This window comes from Anguilla rostrata, chromosome 9 (genome assembly GCF_018555375.3).
Source record: "Anguilla rostrata isolate EN2019 chromosome 9, ASM1855537v3, whole genome shotgun sequence".
NCBI classification, from domain to species: Eukaryota; Metazoa; Chordata; class Actinopteri; order Anguilliformes; family Anguillidae; genus Anguilla; species Anguilla rostrata.
This window is the reverse complement of record NC_057941.1, coordinates 18,458,896-18,475,529: the sequence shown is the minus strand read 5'-3', so window position 1 is coordinate 18,475,529 and position 16,634 is coordinate 18,458,896. Positions and strand designations below refer to the sequence as shown.

Genomic DNA, 16,634 nt, shown 5'->3' with positions numbered 1-16,634 from the left:
GAAGGCAAGATGAAGACAAAATATAGTTAATTACGGTTTCACATAATTTATTTCTTCTAATTTTTTTTACACCATTCACAATCTATAAATGAAATTCAACTTAGAAACAACAGTAAATGTCGACACAAATTCTTCTTTTGGACAACCTACTAATGTAATGTAAATTTAGAAAAATGTTAACAGTATAACAATCGTAAATCTGCCTTACTGGGAACATTAGGAATACATTAAAAAATAGTTTAAACAAATGGCACATAACATTTTTTTCCTACTTAGCTAACCATCATTAGGAGCAATATTACAGTTTTACAGAGATTCCAGTTAACTGACATTAGTGACTGTTTAGGAGGGATGCTACAATTTTTTGGAATGCACTTGGCATTACACATCGCCCACAGTAACCCTGAGGGCTTTACCGTTATCAGGATTAGGAACAATGGAGTACTTTTAATGTTCAACAAGAAAGCAACAAAAGAGCTGACATGACACAATTCCCTAAATTTTAGAAAACAATGCACACACAATTACCCGCCAAAAGTTGAAAAACTCACATCATACATACCTTTGTGATGACAGCACCCAATAGTATCACCAAGACCATGGCCAAACACAATTCCCTGAAAGGAAACTGTGACCTTGGACTGAGACCATGGCTGAATTAAATACTGCATGAATGTGTAACATTACACCAATATACACAAATCTGTATGCTTCTGGTTGAGGAAAACACAGTTTATAAAATGTGGGTTCATCAAATCACTGTTATTGAATGGAATCAAAAATACCACATATAAGAGATGCAGTATCACTAGTGAGCAACAGAGAACACAAATATTCCTATGTGTGCCAGGGAAATTGAATAATCTCTCTAGGTTTGCTGCCAAGGTGTAGTGTGAATTCTAGCAGAAACAACACATTGCTTAACCCCTACCTTTACATTTTTATCACAAGACAAGTACAATGTTTCCTATGCAGCGGACCTTCAATAGTTCAGTGGACAGATGGAACAAAGCTGTTACGGCCATATGCTTCTTTTCACATTTATAACCTTCAGCATATTAAATGTTTTGTGATGTTCAGTGCTGAAGTAAATCCTTGACGTACTGGACAATTATCAGCCAGGGGCTCAGGCTGTGAGCAGCTATTCAACACAACGCTGGTTTTCTTCTGCAATGAGTGTGCCCATGCAGTATATCACATGTAATACATGAGAAGGGTCAAACCTGTGTCCGTCGATGACCGTTTCCAAATTCCTGAGGTGACTCCACCAAAAATTCATCCACGCTCTCGTAGTCGCTGCCATCCGAGACCGAGAGTGGGGAAGAATAAGAGATGCTAGACAGATGAGGGGTCGGCAACTCGCTGCCCGCCAAGCTTCCAGTCTCTGGTTCCTGGTGCGGTCTGAAGGTGCCGAACCCCCCTCGCCAAATGCCCAGGCTGGCCTCCCTCCCGCAGAGAGGGCCTGGATGAACGTGCGTGCGGATGCGGTGGCCTTTCAGGGGGCTCTCTGCAAAGACGGGACGAGCTGCCGGAGGGGTGTCATAGTGACCCTCGGGGAGGGGCATGGGGGGCTGGCGGCGTCCCTCTTCAGTGTCGTGCCCCCCAAAGCAATCAGCTCCATCCAGGCCACGGGCGCTGCCCCGAGACTCAAGTCTGGGTGCGTCATCAATTTCCAGGAGGCGAGAACCAGATATCCAGTCAGGCGTGCCCCAGTAGGCTACATAGGGCAGGGGTGGAGGAAAGAGAGGAGGATTATCTTAGATTTTGGTTAGCTTCTGTTCCCCTTAAAATCAACAAACTTCATCCATTATCTATACCCACGTATCCTGAGCAGGGTGCTGAAGCTATCTGAGTGTGCACTGGGCAAGAGGCAGGAATACACTCTGGACAGGCCACCCATCTATCACAGGGCACACGCACCATTCACTCACACACTCATACCTATGGGCAATTTAGAGTCTCAAATTAGCCTACCTGCATGTCTTTGGACTGTGGGGGGAATACCCAGAGGAAACCCACACGGACACGGCGAGAACATGCAAACTCCACACAGAAAGGCTCCAAGCCGAGATTAGAATCATCAAACTGATTAATTGATTTCACATACTGATCCCTAATTTAGCTACCTTTCACTCACAGAAACACACACACCGATGCATAATTCCAGGAGCTATGGCTGATACTGATCTGTAGCAGAAGCTTTTGGAGATCATGCAACAGTCACACATCTGTGTATCCCTTTGAGAGCAACATGTTAAAGATGTTCACACACCTCCGAAGGAAGTAAGCGCAAGCAACACATGCAGAAGGTGTAAGATGAGGGTGCAATTTATGAGAGAACACTCACAGTTCACAAAATAATCTTTGACAATTTCAAAGCAAATTTGGTTCCCATGATCCAGTGGGTAATCCTCTGGAATAAAAAAAGATAATATATAGAGACCAAGTTAAAGTTCAAACAAGAAGAACCCAAAAAGCAAGACATAAAACAGTTGTAAACAAACACAATTATTAACTCATATTGCACTCTATTAAAACAAATTAGGCTAAAAAGCCAGGCAATCAGAATCACAATGACAGACAGACAGACAAAAAATGCAGGGTTTTGGACACACAACCCCAGACCCTTAGAAAATCTGCCAACTTACGGTTTGCTTAAGTGAATTAAATAGGACCATGCCGATCCGATAAAGAAATACCTATAACAAAACTAAAGCACAATGGAATTCCTTGGTCCTTCAAGTTATTGACAAAAACAGCTGTCCTTTTGACTGATAAGCCTTTTTTCATTTAACGGTGCCAGCCAGCGACAGATGGGCTCTCCCCTCTAGGCCAGGTTCTGTTCCATGTTTCTTCCTATTACCAGACAGGGAGTATTTACTTGCCACTGTAACCCTAGGCATGCTCTTGGGAGGCTGCTTTGTCACAATGCCATTTGTAAAAAAAGTAATATACAAATAAAACTGAACTGAAATAAAATTAGTAAGCGGCCATATTAAGTGACAGGTGCCAGTTTGAGCTGTTGTCTTTGACAGCTGTTGTTCATGTAAACCGATATCTTCTTTCCTCCACAAGACACTTGTTTTATAGATTTTTGCCTCCAAGCACTGATTCAAGATCATTACCCTCCTCTTACACAAACAGGTTGGAGTGACCATAATGCAATGATTATCGTGTAGGATAACCCTGGATATGTTATTGTGTAGAACTGGATCTACAACTTCACTCTCATCAGCCTGACAACACTGTTCACACAAAACATACAGCAGGTGTTGGGCCTTTTTGTGAGTTTAATACACCACTAGCACAATCCGAAGAGAGAGGAACATATATGGCAGTAGGGTCGATGGGGAGTAGATGAATCACAGTTCAAGAAATTTCTGCTGAAAGTTTCTAATTAATTGGATGTAGTGGGAAAAGTGTGGTTTATTGTTTAAATGAGTGTGTGTGTGTGTGTGTGTGTGTGCGTCTGTGTGTGTGTACATGCTCAAAACTTGAAATGGTCAATAATCAAAAAGTTAAATCTTAAGCAAGGTTTTAAACCTGAAAACACTTTCTGGTAAGATTTTGCTCCTGGATATGCAGTGTTGTGCCTGTGGGCACTTAATCTCTGGTGCACCTCTGTTCCCTTACATCTTTTTGAAAAATTCAATCAGAATTGCCCCAGAAGGCCAGCATGTCTCTGGTTCAATAGGGGGCTTTATTAATTGCATCTCAGTCCTGAATAACCTGAGCAAGAAAACCCATTCATTAAACAGGTGAGCTAAAATTCTGGCACTTGAATCTGAAAACATGAACATGAGAATTGAATATATGAAACCAACATGACTCAAATCCAGGGGCTAAATAAATATATTTAACACAAAAGGAAGGCCACTGCTTTACTCGAAATCAAACATTCAAGACAATCATCTGGAACCTGACGTATACATTAATAATGATGATGAGAGAATTGGCAACAACCATATGCTGCCTAATTTTGTTGGATTAAGTCAATACAGATATAATTTTTTTTAACAGAAAATAGCATTCATATCTTGATTAGGAAATAATAATCATGCACATATAAAACCTGAAACTAACCAAAAGATGCAAGTACCTTTGTTTTCAGTGGTTTTGGCTGCACTGTTGTCCTGATGAACGACAGTCACAATTGAGGCTTGTGGGAGGAAGAGTGGAGAAAAAGACAGATGGAAAGTGGATGGATGCGTGCATTAGCATTAGCATTGCTGTTAGGTCTAACACTCAGTTCTTGTCCATGTCAGTCACAAATTTCTGAGACAGGCATCAATCACTTCACTTGCATCACAGATGCAATTAAATTAAAACTTTTACTTACAGCAAATAAACTAGCACAAAGAAGCTGAATTATATTAGCAATCATGGGAATTTGCCTTTTTATATGATTTAATTTTACACTTAAAATTGCAGATCACTTGTCAATATAATTTGTCAGGGGCTTGTCAATATAATTTGATCTATGATATTATTTAAGTTAAAATGTATGTTTTCCACTGGCCCAGACAGTTTTTTTTTTAATCTACGTATTTAGGGCTGTTTCTGATGTCCTGCCAGTGTTATGATGGCGTGTACAGGGTAAAGCAAGGAAATACACACAAGGAAAAAGGAAATCCAGTGCAGCTAGTAGAGTGATGCTATGCCTCCAGTATGTATGATTAAAAATTTCATTTAATATTATTTTCCATTGGCATAATTTCGTATGGTGCCCGCATTGAGACTACTGCGCTCGATAAAAGTACCGGCACGGCATAAAAACACAATTAGAATTGTGAATAAATGCTATACCATTAATCTGATCATATAGACAGCCACTGAAAACAGAACATCGGTGGAAAAGATGCTTTGGAGTCACTTAAGTGTATTTTATTGAAAACCCCTAAATGCCCCTATACCAGCAATGGTAAAGTGGGCAGGTCATCAGAACACTGAAACTGAAATACAGTAATATCAATAAACCCCAGCAAGTGAACTGTCCCTTTTACATTTCTTTTTTTTTCCATTTGTGATTGAATAACTGATATTATATTTCATGAGTAACACGCAGTACAAAAAGACAGTCCAGACACAAAATAACCCCCTGCCAGCTGCCAGGGACCAATTCAGCACAAGTCAGCAGGTGAGAACAAAACACAGAAAAATGGACACTCAAACTTAAACCTGAATGAATCCTTTCTTGTGTACACTGATTCAGCAACTCACATTTACTGCAAAAAACGGTTATTTGGACAGGTCGTAATCAGGCTGCCAGACCCCACTATCTCCTGAATCTGTGTGATGCAGGATTTTTACTCACACAATCTGTGTTTTTCTGTGGTGGCGGGTATGGGTGGGGGGGGGTGCTCAATAATATCTGTTGGAGGATTTTGTACTGTGAAAATTAAAAACGCAAATTTCTACTGCAATTTCCTGCTGAAGGTCTTGTCCTTCAGCTCTACCTCAGAAAGCATAGGTGCAGACACAAGCATTCCGAATGGAGGGAGACGGAGCAGAACCATCGTTGAGTGGCATGTGGATCAGTAGCATAAATCATTAACAGTAAAACTACAGCACTATAGAAGGATGGTGAAAAAGGTGCGACACCTCCAGACAGTTGTAAAACACTCTAGTTTGGTAATCCTTTGCTTTGCTAAACTGTCAATCTGCCAATTACACAAAATGGAATTACAAATACAAAATTAAACTATTATCTTCAAGGTCCTTACGAAAACAATCAACACTTAACTGTTATCTAAACTACCCTTGAGATAATCTGCTTAGAAAAAATATAAATATATTGTGTTGTTAGTTGATAAATTACCATAGAGAATAGTACATTTAATATTGATGGGCTTAAACTACAATGAGAAAATAATAATTTAGGTACTCAATAACACGCTGCGAGCTATTATAGGGACTTGTTATTCAAAGTGGTGTGAAAATGGGAATAATTAAGAATGTGAAGGATTTTCCTGTAGAGCTTTTTTCAATTGAAAAAGGCATCACAATGAGGCTGCCTGAGCACTAGAAAAAAAATGTATGAACGGGCAATTCACTGTACGATTAAATGCAGTTGGGCAGGCAATCTTTGCACATAGCGTATAGCCCAATTTGCCAGTTACTATCTATGACGTACTGTAATTCTATAGCATTAGATAAATTTTAGGCATGGTACTATTGGATTAGGTATGCCTTACCATCGTCACAGGAGTCAGAGAAGACAGAGCTGAGAGACTGAACCTCAGAGTTACTGCCCGAGAAACTGGTGACCTCTTCGACCATGTCTGCCACTTTAACTGCAAGAAAGGAGGGAGGTCCGGGATCAAGCATCTAATCCTGGGAGTGAGTGTGTTAGAACATAGAACGGAAACCAGAACACGCAGTTAAACTGCATATAGAGCTAGAATTAATTCTGAATTCTATGGTGTGAGGCCTCTCTATTGCATGTGTACGTGTTCTTTGTGGTCAATATGCCATCCCATCATGCTCTTCTCTCTCTGAAAAGGTGGATGCCAAGCAGAAAGGACAAAATTCTAAATTTACATTCTGGTGTGGGGAAGAACACCAGTACTGGAGCCATCTCACAGCACTACAATCTTTCCTCCTATCTGTGTATTTGCATGCTTATTGAATTTTTCATGTGTTGGGAGATTGTTTATATTGGCCTACTTTCTGTGCCACACTGCAAAGCTGCAGATACCATTTGCTTTGTTGTGGCAATCTGATATTATGAAGAAATAATTTGTATTGTGGATGAAGATCTACAATCATATCTGGAAGAATACAGGGAGGCACAATATGTGCATTTAGAACATGAAGAAGCAATGGAAATACTCATTTCAGTTAAATGACACACATTTTAAAATAAAAGTTCAACCACATGGCATCCTGCCGAATGCCACTGCTACTCGGACTGGTCTTCAACCTTCCAAAGTTCTCGAGTGTCACTCCCCTGCTGTGGTCACTCCAATGGCTACCAGCTGACTGTAGCCTACACTGCAGCCAACAGGACAACCGTCTTCTAACTACAGGACATAATTCAACTTCACACGCCACTGCGACCACTCCGCTCTGCTGCAGATTACTGACACAGAGTAAGCAAGAGACTACGGGGATCAGGCCACAATCTGAATGGCCACCACCACTACCCTTCAACCACCTAAGAAAAGTTGGCAACCCTGCAGTCACAGGAACTGAACAGTAAGCATTTGGCTACTCTGAATATTGAGATGCTCCTGTGCTGACAAGCTGCGTGCATATGTTTGTGTCTATACTTAAACACCTTAGGACAACACTTGCCAAGATCAACATTGAGCCATTGTTGACATCCTTAAAACTACATTTTCACATTCCATGCAGTCAACTATTCATGCCAGCCATGTTGTAACCTTTCAGCAACACTGAATCAGTTATAGAGCTACAGGCCTTCCTGTGCAAAGTGAATAGTGATTTAGTGACCCTCCTCATCCCTCCCTGTACTTCACTCCCCCCCAGGCCCCAAACCTCCAGCCGCCTTACGTGTGGAGCTGCAGACAGAGTGACAGGGGGAGTGCTGGGGCAGGTTGGGGGCCACGCTGCAGACAGCCACTCCCCGCCGGGTGGCGAGACGGCGTGGAGACTCGGAGCGGAGCAGGCGAAGGGCCGACGCCTCCGCGCTGGACAGGCCCGGTCCGTCAACCAGGCCGCCTGCTTCCGCACGCGGGCCGCTGTGGATGCGGGGGAGGGTGTAGGCCGTGGGGTGCACGAGGACCTGCGGTGGGCCCACGCCGTCTGGGTACACACCGCGGGGAGCGACCCTGACGGGCGGGAAGGAGGAGCCCCGGTTGACGCGCCGCGGCAGGTCGCCGTGCGCGTGACGCCGGTGCAAGACCTTCCCGTGGAAGCCGAGGAAGAGCACCAGGAGGACGAGGACGACAAAGACCAGCACGCCGATGCCGACCAGCTCCACCGGGCCCACGTAGGAGAGGGCCTCGGCCTGCATGCCGGGCACCGTGGGGGCGGGCGCCGTGGGGCCGGGCCGGCCGCAGAACGGTCCCTCGTACCCCTCCGCGCAGTCGCAGTAGAACGCCCCGACCGTGTTCACGCACGTCCCGCCGTTGTCGCACTCCTCCCGCTCGCACTCGTTCACATCCTCCTCGCACCTGCAAAAGATGGCGGAGCACTGAGAGCCTGTTCTATCTGCTCTCCCTCCCCACGCTCCACTGCCTGAGCTGACGGGCTCCTTTGAAGCAAAAGCATACGTCTGCTCCCTCACACTGATGTGTGATGATGAAAATGCTTCCCAGGGGTAATCATACCCTTCCCTGTAATTTAAACAGGGCACCATCTAAGCATCTGACTGCTCAGAAACGCTTATGTTCCTTTTCTTTCAACTGCTAGTTTTTTTTTTGCTGTGAGAAAATTTAGATTTGGAGAGTCATCCCAGGTGAATACGTCAATTTTCACTAAGAGAAGGTTTGCTTCAAAGTCACAGGTGTTGCACCAGGATGACGTAAATTCAGGGATCATGACTGAATTTAAATATTTTTTGTGATAAACTGCAATGCAAGTTGAAATGAAAAACTTATTTATGCAGCTGAAAAAAGGCAATGGGCAGGAGTATGCCATTGTTGAAAATGGCTTGTAATCAAGAGGTTACAGGTTCAAATCCCTGTGGAGCACAACTAGACCCTTAAACTGAATTGCTTCGGTAAATACTAACCAATATAAACATATTATAAACAAAAAAGTGTGCCCATGATGTCTTTAAAAACAAATAAATCATGTAAAACTGCTTTCTCTAAAATCATGGAGTTATTTTCACTTATTGGACCAAAGCTCACATTACCACCAAAACCAGATGGCTTAGTCATAGTAATTAACACACACCTCTAAAATAAATGTACACTGATGCTAACCAAGTCGACCGTTCACTCAAATATGTACTCTGCATTAGCTCATTGCTGCCACCTGCTGAATAACTGAGACCAGTACTTATTTTTCTAGGAGATTCTTATGCATACACTAAATTATGCACATAAATGACTATTAAGAGGACAGAGGTCATATAATCTTCATTGTGCATTTTAAAACACCATGTAATTACCTAGACTTTATCAAATTTTCCAGATTTAGTAGGTAATACGGTAATAACGGTTATTGACTGAGGCATGGACAAATTCATATTGGTTTAGATGAATTAGACACTCACATGAGGCCAGTAAATCCCCTCTGGCAGTCACACAGGAAGCTGCTCTCAATGGACCGGCAGGCTCCATTTTGACAGGGATTGGGGATACAGATGGAAATCTGTGTCTCGCATCGCTCCCCGGCAAACTCTGAGGTGCAGCTGCATTCATAACCTGATCCAGAGAAAACAGCTTCAGTTGTCAATGGGTTGGGTTTACACCTAAGCATAACCACATCAGGAGACTCACTTGTACAAGATCCTGAGTGGAACAAATTAATCACCTAGCATTGAAATGTTAGCATGTTATTGTCACCGTACATTTTCCAAAGCTTTTGTCATGTATTTATAATTGTTCAATAAAACCAACTGTGCTACAAACAGCATTTCACCTGAAAACACCCTTTCTCTGTCACCCATACTCAAACACCATCTCTGAACCTACATTCTGATAATATTCTGAATTTTTATTGTCACCTGTTGGAGTTTAACAGCTGGCCGACTGACAGTGCCAACGAACACACTAAGACAAGCTTGAAAAATACAGCACAGCTAACGCAGGCAGTGATGCCAGTAAACAACAACAAAAAAACAGCAGTAGTGGAAAACAAAGGTAGTGGTAATGGGAGTTGCATGCTGTTCATATGCCCACTGCTAATTACTTTCTTCAGACAAGACTGTTGGTGCAATGGCATTTACAGTCTCATCTCTTCCAGCACCCAGCACAAACACATCTAATTGCAGCAGGCATACTCTTGGCGTACTCCTGTAATACAGACCAGTGACAGTCTTTGGGTGGGCAGAGAACTTGGGAGAAGAAATGTAGAGGTCATTTAAATGACCATTAGAGGGTCGTTTCTCTGAAGCAGTTTAAATTTTGTGAGCTCAGTTAGAACTGGGAGGCTGAGTAGCGCAGTCTGTAAGTAACTGGTGCATACTGGTTGTACTGTGATTCCATGTCTATCTGAAACTCTCTCTGCTTCCCCCAGTTTTAAGAAGGTAAAGACAGTACATACCATCTGCAATCATACAAATTAACAGAAAAACTATCCTTGCCAGTTGGCAATTGACTCATTTTCTCAGTTGAGTGTTTTGTGGTATTGCTCTTTATGTAACACAAGGATTTGTATACATCCACTAATTAATTTACCACGTAGGTTTTTGTATTGTTTATTTCCACATTCAGAGCGTACAGACAGAGTATAAATATCTTCTAACCTCCACAGACCGTGTGAATTCCAGCTTCACTCATCAGTGTAACATTGGCCTTTGTCATGCGACCTTTATTTAACTAAAGGGGGATTACCTGCCAATCCTTATTAAGGTCATTTAGTGCACTTTCTAATCATGCAAAAGAAATGAGACTGAACACAGTACCAGTCAGCAACAGAATGAGCAATGCAGCAAAAATCCACAGACTCACCACCAGATGACAGGCTGGTGCAGCTTCCGCCGTTCAGGCAGGGCCTTCCCTGACAGGCGTCCGGATACAGCACGCAGCCCAGCTTCAGTTCAGTCAGACCCATGACCTCTGCGTAGCCGCTACGCTTGTTCTGCAGGGGCAGCTCCACGCCGTTCAGGACCACCGAGCTCAGGCACCCTCGGAACCCACCCCGAGCACGCGGCCCCCTGCTCTGCGCGCTGCTCCGTGGGTCGAGGTCAGGAGGCACCACCCTCGCCCCCAGGAAGAAGGAGCCGTCGCCGCCCAGGGGCCAGGGGCGAACGGACGCGCGGCGCCACTGGCGCTCCACGAAGCTGTCGTCCAGCGACAGGACCGTGAGGTTCGGCATCAGCTCCAGGGACACGGCGTGCCAGGCTCCATCGTTGATCGGCCTCCTGGAGATACCCAGGCTGTTGTCGCAGTCGAGCTGTAACTGCAGCTTTCCCTCCTCGATCTGCCCAGTAGGGGAACAGGTAGAGGGTCAGAACTGAGAGGAGAATGCTAAATTTCCATGCTCGTGGGCAAGTTCAGTGAGGTTTATTTGAGTTACACATCATTAGACAGAAGGCAAATATCCAAGTCAAATATTGTATATTGTAGTGAGTTGTGTGTGTGTGTGTGTGTGTGTGTGTAGAGCTCACCTTTAGTACAGAACAGGGCTCAGAGCGTTTGTACACGATGACCCCTTGGCGGTGCAGTGTCCTGATTCTCATTTCCAGTTTCATCTGGCTACTTTTACTACCGTCTTGTACTCGGTATTTAATGTAGCTGTTTCCAGTGAAAGTGAGGGGGGTTTTACCTAAGGACAGACAGACAGACATATGACTAATCATGACTACTTTAGTTTAATATTAATATGTCCCTAACATTTTGGTTCCCTGCAATGGGGGGGGGGGGGGGGTATGTATAAAAAAAGTGCTGCCATTTATACGTAGTGAAACCAAAATGAATTAAAATAACCTTCAATAAAAGAGAATGCACACTAACCATATGTGAATTGTTTAATTACAAATCTGTAATTGTTGAGTACAGAGCCAAATCAAGAAGAAACATGTCTTTGTCCCAAAAGTTATGGGAAAAAATCAAACCATCATCTCCATGAGCTCAAAATTGTAAATCCATTACGAAATTTAACTTGCATGCTGCTCTGTAAACAAAACTAAAAAAAGCAGCAGGTTTTTCTTTTTTCCTTTCCTTCTCCTGAACTCACACCCCATCCAACATTATTGCTTCCATATACAAAGTTCTGACTGACCATTTCCACCCTCCCAGGATGGTGAGGAAAAACCTGAGCCCCTGCAATACTCATAAGCAGAATCGGACAGATATGTGGCTGTCATTAATCATTTTCTCCCAACTTTACAAGCTGAATGATAAGTTTTCTACATTTTCAAAAGCATAAATGGAAACAATATGTTACACATTCATATCTTAAAGACCATATTGCCATACAATAATATTAAAGTATTGACATATTTTACTGTAAATTGCACTTGCCTGCACACTGGCTCAGGTTGCCTGGAAAACACTGGCAGGTATAGGACTCTGGAGCGCCCCCTGTGGCTGCACACTGCATGTCCTCTGGGCAGGACTGACTCTCACACAGCTCTGAGGAAGGTGTGCAGTTACCACCTGTGGGAGGTTGGTGAAAGGTTTTGATGTAGTCTCAGTTTAAACTGGATTTGTAGCAAAATTCTAATGAACAGGTATCACCCCACCAATATTGCATGCATATGTATTAGTAGAGCACAATCACCAGATAGCCTGGATAATTCCTTGTTTCCAGATGAAGGGTTTTAAGGATCACTGTATCTCAGCCAAAGACATGTGATTTACACAATTACATTTAAGTGTTTGATTGCAGGAAGCACCACAATGCAGATTCTTGCTGTTGCTTGCAACCCATCGCCATAGTTGTTGTGGCCATAAATCACTGATTATGCCACTTCTCTCTTAAACTTACAGATTAGAGTATTTGCTGAAACTAATGAATTAGGCAATCTTCTGACACTCACTGATCAGAGAGTTTGCTGTTCTATTGGTGAAACTCACCAATACAGGCCTCAGGAAGGGCACAGTGTTCAGTCCTGCTGAACCGTGGGGAGACAAGGCTGAACCTTGCAGCGCTGTATGTCACAAACGCATCGGGCACCAGATCGAGGACCTGCTCACAAGGCTTCCCTCGGCATTCTGGGCCGGTGCAGCTTCCGTCCAGGATGTCGGAGATCGGCAGCACGCGCTCTAGCCGTCCCCGCGAGGCAGCGAGCATCCGTGCCAGCTGCAGAGCCCCATAAAAGCCACCGTCCGGAGCCTCGGCCGCCAGGAGCAGGTCCAGGTGGGACCTCCCAGGCACGGGCTGGAGGCCCAGCAGGTGCACCGTGTCTCGGCCCTGGGCGTCTGGCGCACCGACCACTTCGCGCAATGCGCTCACGAGCTCCTGCAGCGTCCGACCCACAAAGTCCTCGGGGGACACATTCCCAAAGCGCACGGTGACGCTGTCCCGGAGCATCTCGGCGGTCGCCCGCTCCACGACCACAGTCACGTCCACTGCCACGGAGACGCGGCCGTCGTTGACGCTGGCATTCAGCAAATACCGGCCAGGGCCCAGGCCCCCCATCGCTATGATCCTCCCGTCGTACGTGTTGATTTTAAAGGGGCTGCTCTGCTGGGGCCTGAAGCTGAAGGACAGCACATCCTTCTCGTTCCAGGCGGTGGCGTGGATCTTCCCGACGACGCCCCCGGGGAACTCGTCCGCTGCAGTGATGATCCGGATCTCCAGGGGCAAGGCCACAGGCCTGCCGAGGCTCTCTCCGGTTACACGGACAAAGACGTAAGCAGTGGACGACAGGCGGTGCTTCCCTGAGTCCTGGACCTTTGGGAACAGAGTAGAACCGGCAGAAAATCCACGGGGCTAAGACAAAGAAAGCTATTTTTCCGTTCCCACGCACATAGTCTAAATTCCTAGTGTGATTACAAGTCTTTCAATTTATACAGCTGCTTCAGATTAATTGTCTGTCAAATTATTTTGTACAAGCATAAAATTGACAATAGACCAAGCCTTGAAATGTGCATGGAATGACTATGATAAATAACAAGGATAACAATACAGATAATAAATTCTAAAAATGTATCCATACAGTTTGAAGAAAACACACAAGTACAATACACCTTACACGTGAATAGAAATAAATTCTCTCTATTGTACATGCTTACGTTTCATTTCTCATTTAAAACTAAATCAATGGTCCTCAAGCCTGGAGCCATAAGGGGGCTGGTTTTATGTTTTCACTTTAAAGAACAATAAACTCAACCCAACAGACCTGGAGAGGTGAGATAACAGTGTGATCAACTGCTTTAATTGAGCATTTAAGTGCTGAATAACAACAAAATCCTTAGTACCCTGTATCTTTCCAACACCAGCATTGGGGGCAACTTCTTAGTACAGTTGACTTTCTATCATTCGGCATAAATACATTCAATATCTAGCAACAAATAGTACCTCACCTGCACCTCAACAGCATATTCCCTCATTCCATCCAGCCCAAGGATGTGATTGGACCTAAGCGTCCAAGCCTCATCCAAGACAAAGGCATTTCCTGCATTGCCAGTGATGATGCGTAATTCGAAAGGGGGGCCATTGCGGGGTGAGTCTGGGTCTGTGACGGACAGCTGCACAATGCTGGTGCCAACAGGACTGCCCCCCTAATATGAAAAAATAGTAACTTGAAGACGTACAACTTTCCAGGCACTTAACAAAACAGAAAGTATGTCAGATGAAAATAAAGCTAATAGAAAAAATAATCTTACTAAACAAGCAATTAATCTATTACCTTCACAAAATGTAGTGCTACACTGGAACACTGGAACAGTTTGGATACATGACAAATGTTCAAAAGCAAGTTCCACAATGCACAATATATTATGAAAGCAGCCACAGAATATTTTAAAACTGACAAACTGGGATCCTTAATTAAGAATTCAATATGAACACTGAGAACCCAGACAAATATTTCAACTTCAAGACCTGTATTTTAGAAGCTTGTGATTGTCCATCAGTGCTAAATTTATACCTGAATGGCAATGGTGTAATTGAACTGGGAGAAGACAGGCGGGTTGTCGTTCACATCTGACACATCAATGTTGACTGTTACCGCCGATGACATGGGGGGGGATCCGCTGTCTTGTGCTTTCACCACCAGGTAGTAGCTGGATATCTGTACAGAGATCAGCACAAAGGAGACATAATCCAGTGAGGAGCGAATCAGGAGGACTTCATAAATGCACAGACACACATTTATTTATTTATTTATTTACCCATAACTTGTATGTGACTAATAAGCATCCATTTATTTTCCTGCTTGTACAAATACAATTTCAAGTAATACAATATTAATTCATTCTGTTAGTCTGCAGTGTAACAGGTGAATACTTTTGCACTTGTTATCTGAAATATATGTTTTTTATACTGTATGCATTTGATTCTCCACCCAAGTTCACTTTTCTTCCTTTTACTCTCACCATATCAACCTCTTTTTTTAAATAAAATGTCCCAGTTGTTGCCTGATATGTCTGATCCTTCTCCCTCGGTGAATGATATGGAAGAGCAGGAGAAGTTTCTGGTCAGTACTGTGCTGGCTCCTACCATTTCTCTGTCCAGGTTTTTGTTGACTCTGATCACCCCAGAGGCTGGATTGATCAAGAACTGATATCCACGGTCCCCTCTGACAATCGAGTACACAATCTGTCCATTTAATTGGCTGTCCAGGTCTTTTGCCAATACCTTTCAACAAAAAGGAGAATATACATGACACAGTAAAGGAAAAGAAGGAAACCCTCAATGGTGAATCGTCTAGGAGTACAAGCGGTGATCTCTCCAACAGGTATCAGAAAATCCACTTGAAGGACAACCCCTGCATTGCCCTCGGAACCTGGACTTCTATCAGCACTGTAGCATAGTAATCTTGTTACCCTCACATGTGAAAGTAATAAAGTACCTGAACGACAGACTGCCCTATCGTGGCATCCTCACTGACTGCGACGTTGTAGACATCCTGCTTGAATGTGGGCACGTTGTCATTCACGTCTGTCAATTCAATGGTTAACATGGTGACTGCTCCCAGAGGAGGAGTGCCCCCATCCCAGGCCTCCACAGTCAGGAAGTAGCCTTTACGCACCTCAAAGTCCAGATCCTTGGACACAAAGATGGTGCCTAGATAAAGGATATCAACGAAAAGAAGTGAAGTTAGATCTTCGGTGGTATTACTGAAAAACAAGATATCATACATTTACATAATGGAACGAAAATAAGCGGACAATTTAAACACTGTCCCCACTTCACAGAGTAACAGCACATGATGCACACATATCAACCTCATGCCTTATGTTCCTGCCCTACTCCTCTCCATTACCTGTCATAACATCGATCTTAAAATGCCCAAACTCATTGCCAGAACGGATGCTGTAGTAGATGTCAGCATTCACACCAATGTCCTCGCTAGTGGCACGCACACGGAGCACCTCTGTTCCCACGGCAGCATCCTCAGGTACGCTGGCAGTGTACTCCCTTTTCTGAAAAACTGGAGGGTTGTCATTGACATCCAGCACAGTGATGGCCAGTTCGACCGAGGAGGACAGAGCCATGCCCACCCCCTGGTCAGAGGCCCGGGCCTTGATGATATAGGATGACCGGAGCTCTCGGTCTAGGGGCCTCTCAAGAACTACAATCCCCAGGGTCTTGTCGATAGAAAATGTCCCACCAGCAGAATCCATCAGGAAGTAGGAAATCTTACGGTTTACACCTGGAGACAGAATATAATACAAAACCTCTGGTAATTTTGAACATTTAACAATGGAGGAAGTCAACTGCCATGTTTTTGTTTAAGATCATTCCAAAATAGCATCTTGCGTGATAAAAGTCCACTGACTCGATCATGACAGTTGTGGATGTCAATGTGATACATTTTACATTTCTCCGTTTCCAACATCGATCATTCTATAGACACTGCAGCCCTTGAGGACAAGGTTGCAGGT

General features: G+C 43.9%; 1 protein-coding gene across 1 annotated transcript in view; it reads right to left on the bottom strand.

Annotated features, from left to right (window-relative positions):
- Positions 1–55: 55 nt before the first annotated feature.
- Positions 56–16,634, bottom strand: part of LOC135263160 (protocadherin Fat 3-like) — a 36,091-nt gene continuing 19,512 nt past the window's right edge. The window contains exons 14-28 of the mRNA XM_064350830.1: positions 16,013–16,402; positions 15,599–15,813; positions 15,247–15,384; positions 14,675–14,818; positions 14,109–14,306; positions 12,657–13,476; positions 12,102–12,236; positions 11,246–11,403; positions 10,587–11,058; positions 9,188–9,338; positions 7,516–8,138; positions 6,195–6,293; positions 4,100–4,159; positions 2,348–2,413; positions 56–1,717 (exon numbers count right to left, since the gene is read on the bottom strand). Of these exons, the coding sequence (XP_064206900.1) occupies positions 1,218–1,717; positions 2,348–2,413; positions 4,100–4,159; positions 6,195–6,293; positions 7,516–8,138; positions 9,188–9,338; positions 10,587–11,058; positions 11,246–11,403; positions 12,102–12,236; positions 12,657–13,476; positions 14,109–14,306; positions 14,675–14,818; positions 15,247–15,384; positions 15,599–15,813; positions 16,013–16,402 (4,169 nt within the window). The 3' untranslated portion in view covers positions 56–1,217. The remainder of the gene's footprint in view (positions 1,718–2,347; positions 2,414–4,099; positions 4,160–6,194; positions 6,294–7,515; positions 8,139–9,187; positions 9,339–10,586; positions 11,059–11,245; positions 11,404–12,101; positions 12,237–12,656; positions 13,477–14,108; positions 14,307–14,674; positions 14,819–15,246; positions 15,385–15,598; positions 15,814–16,012; positions 16,403–16,634) is intronic.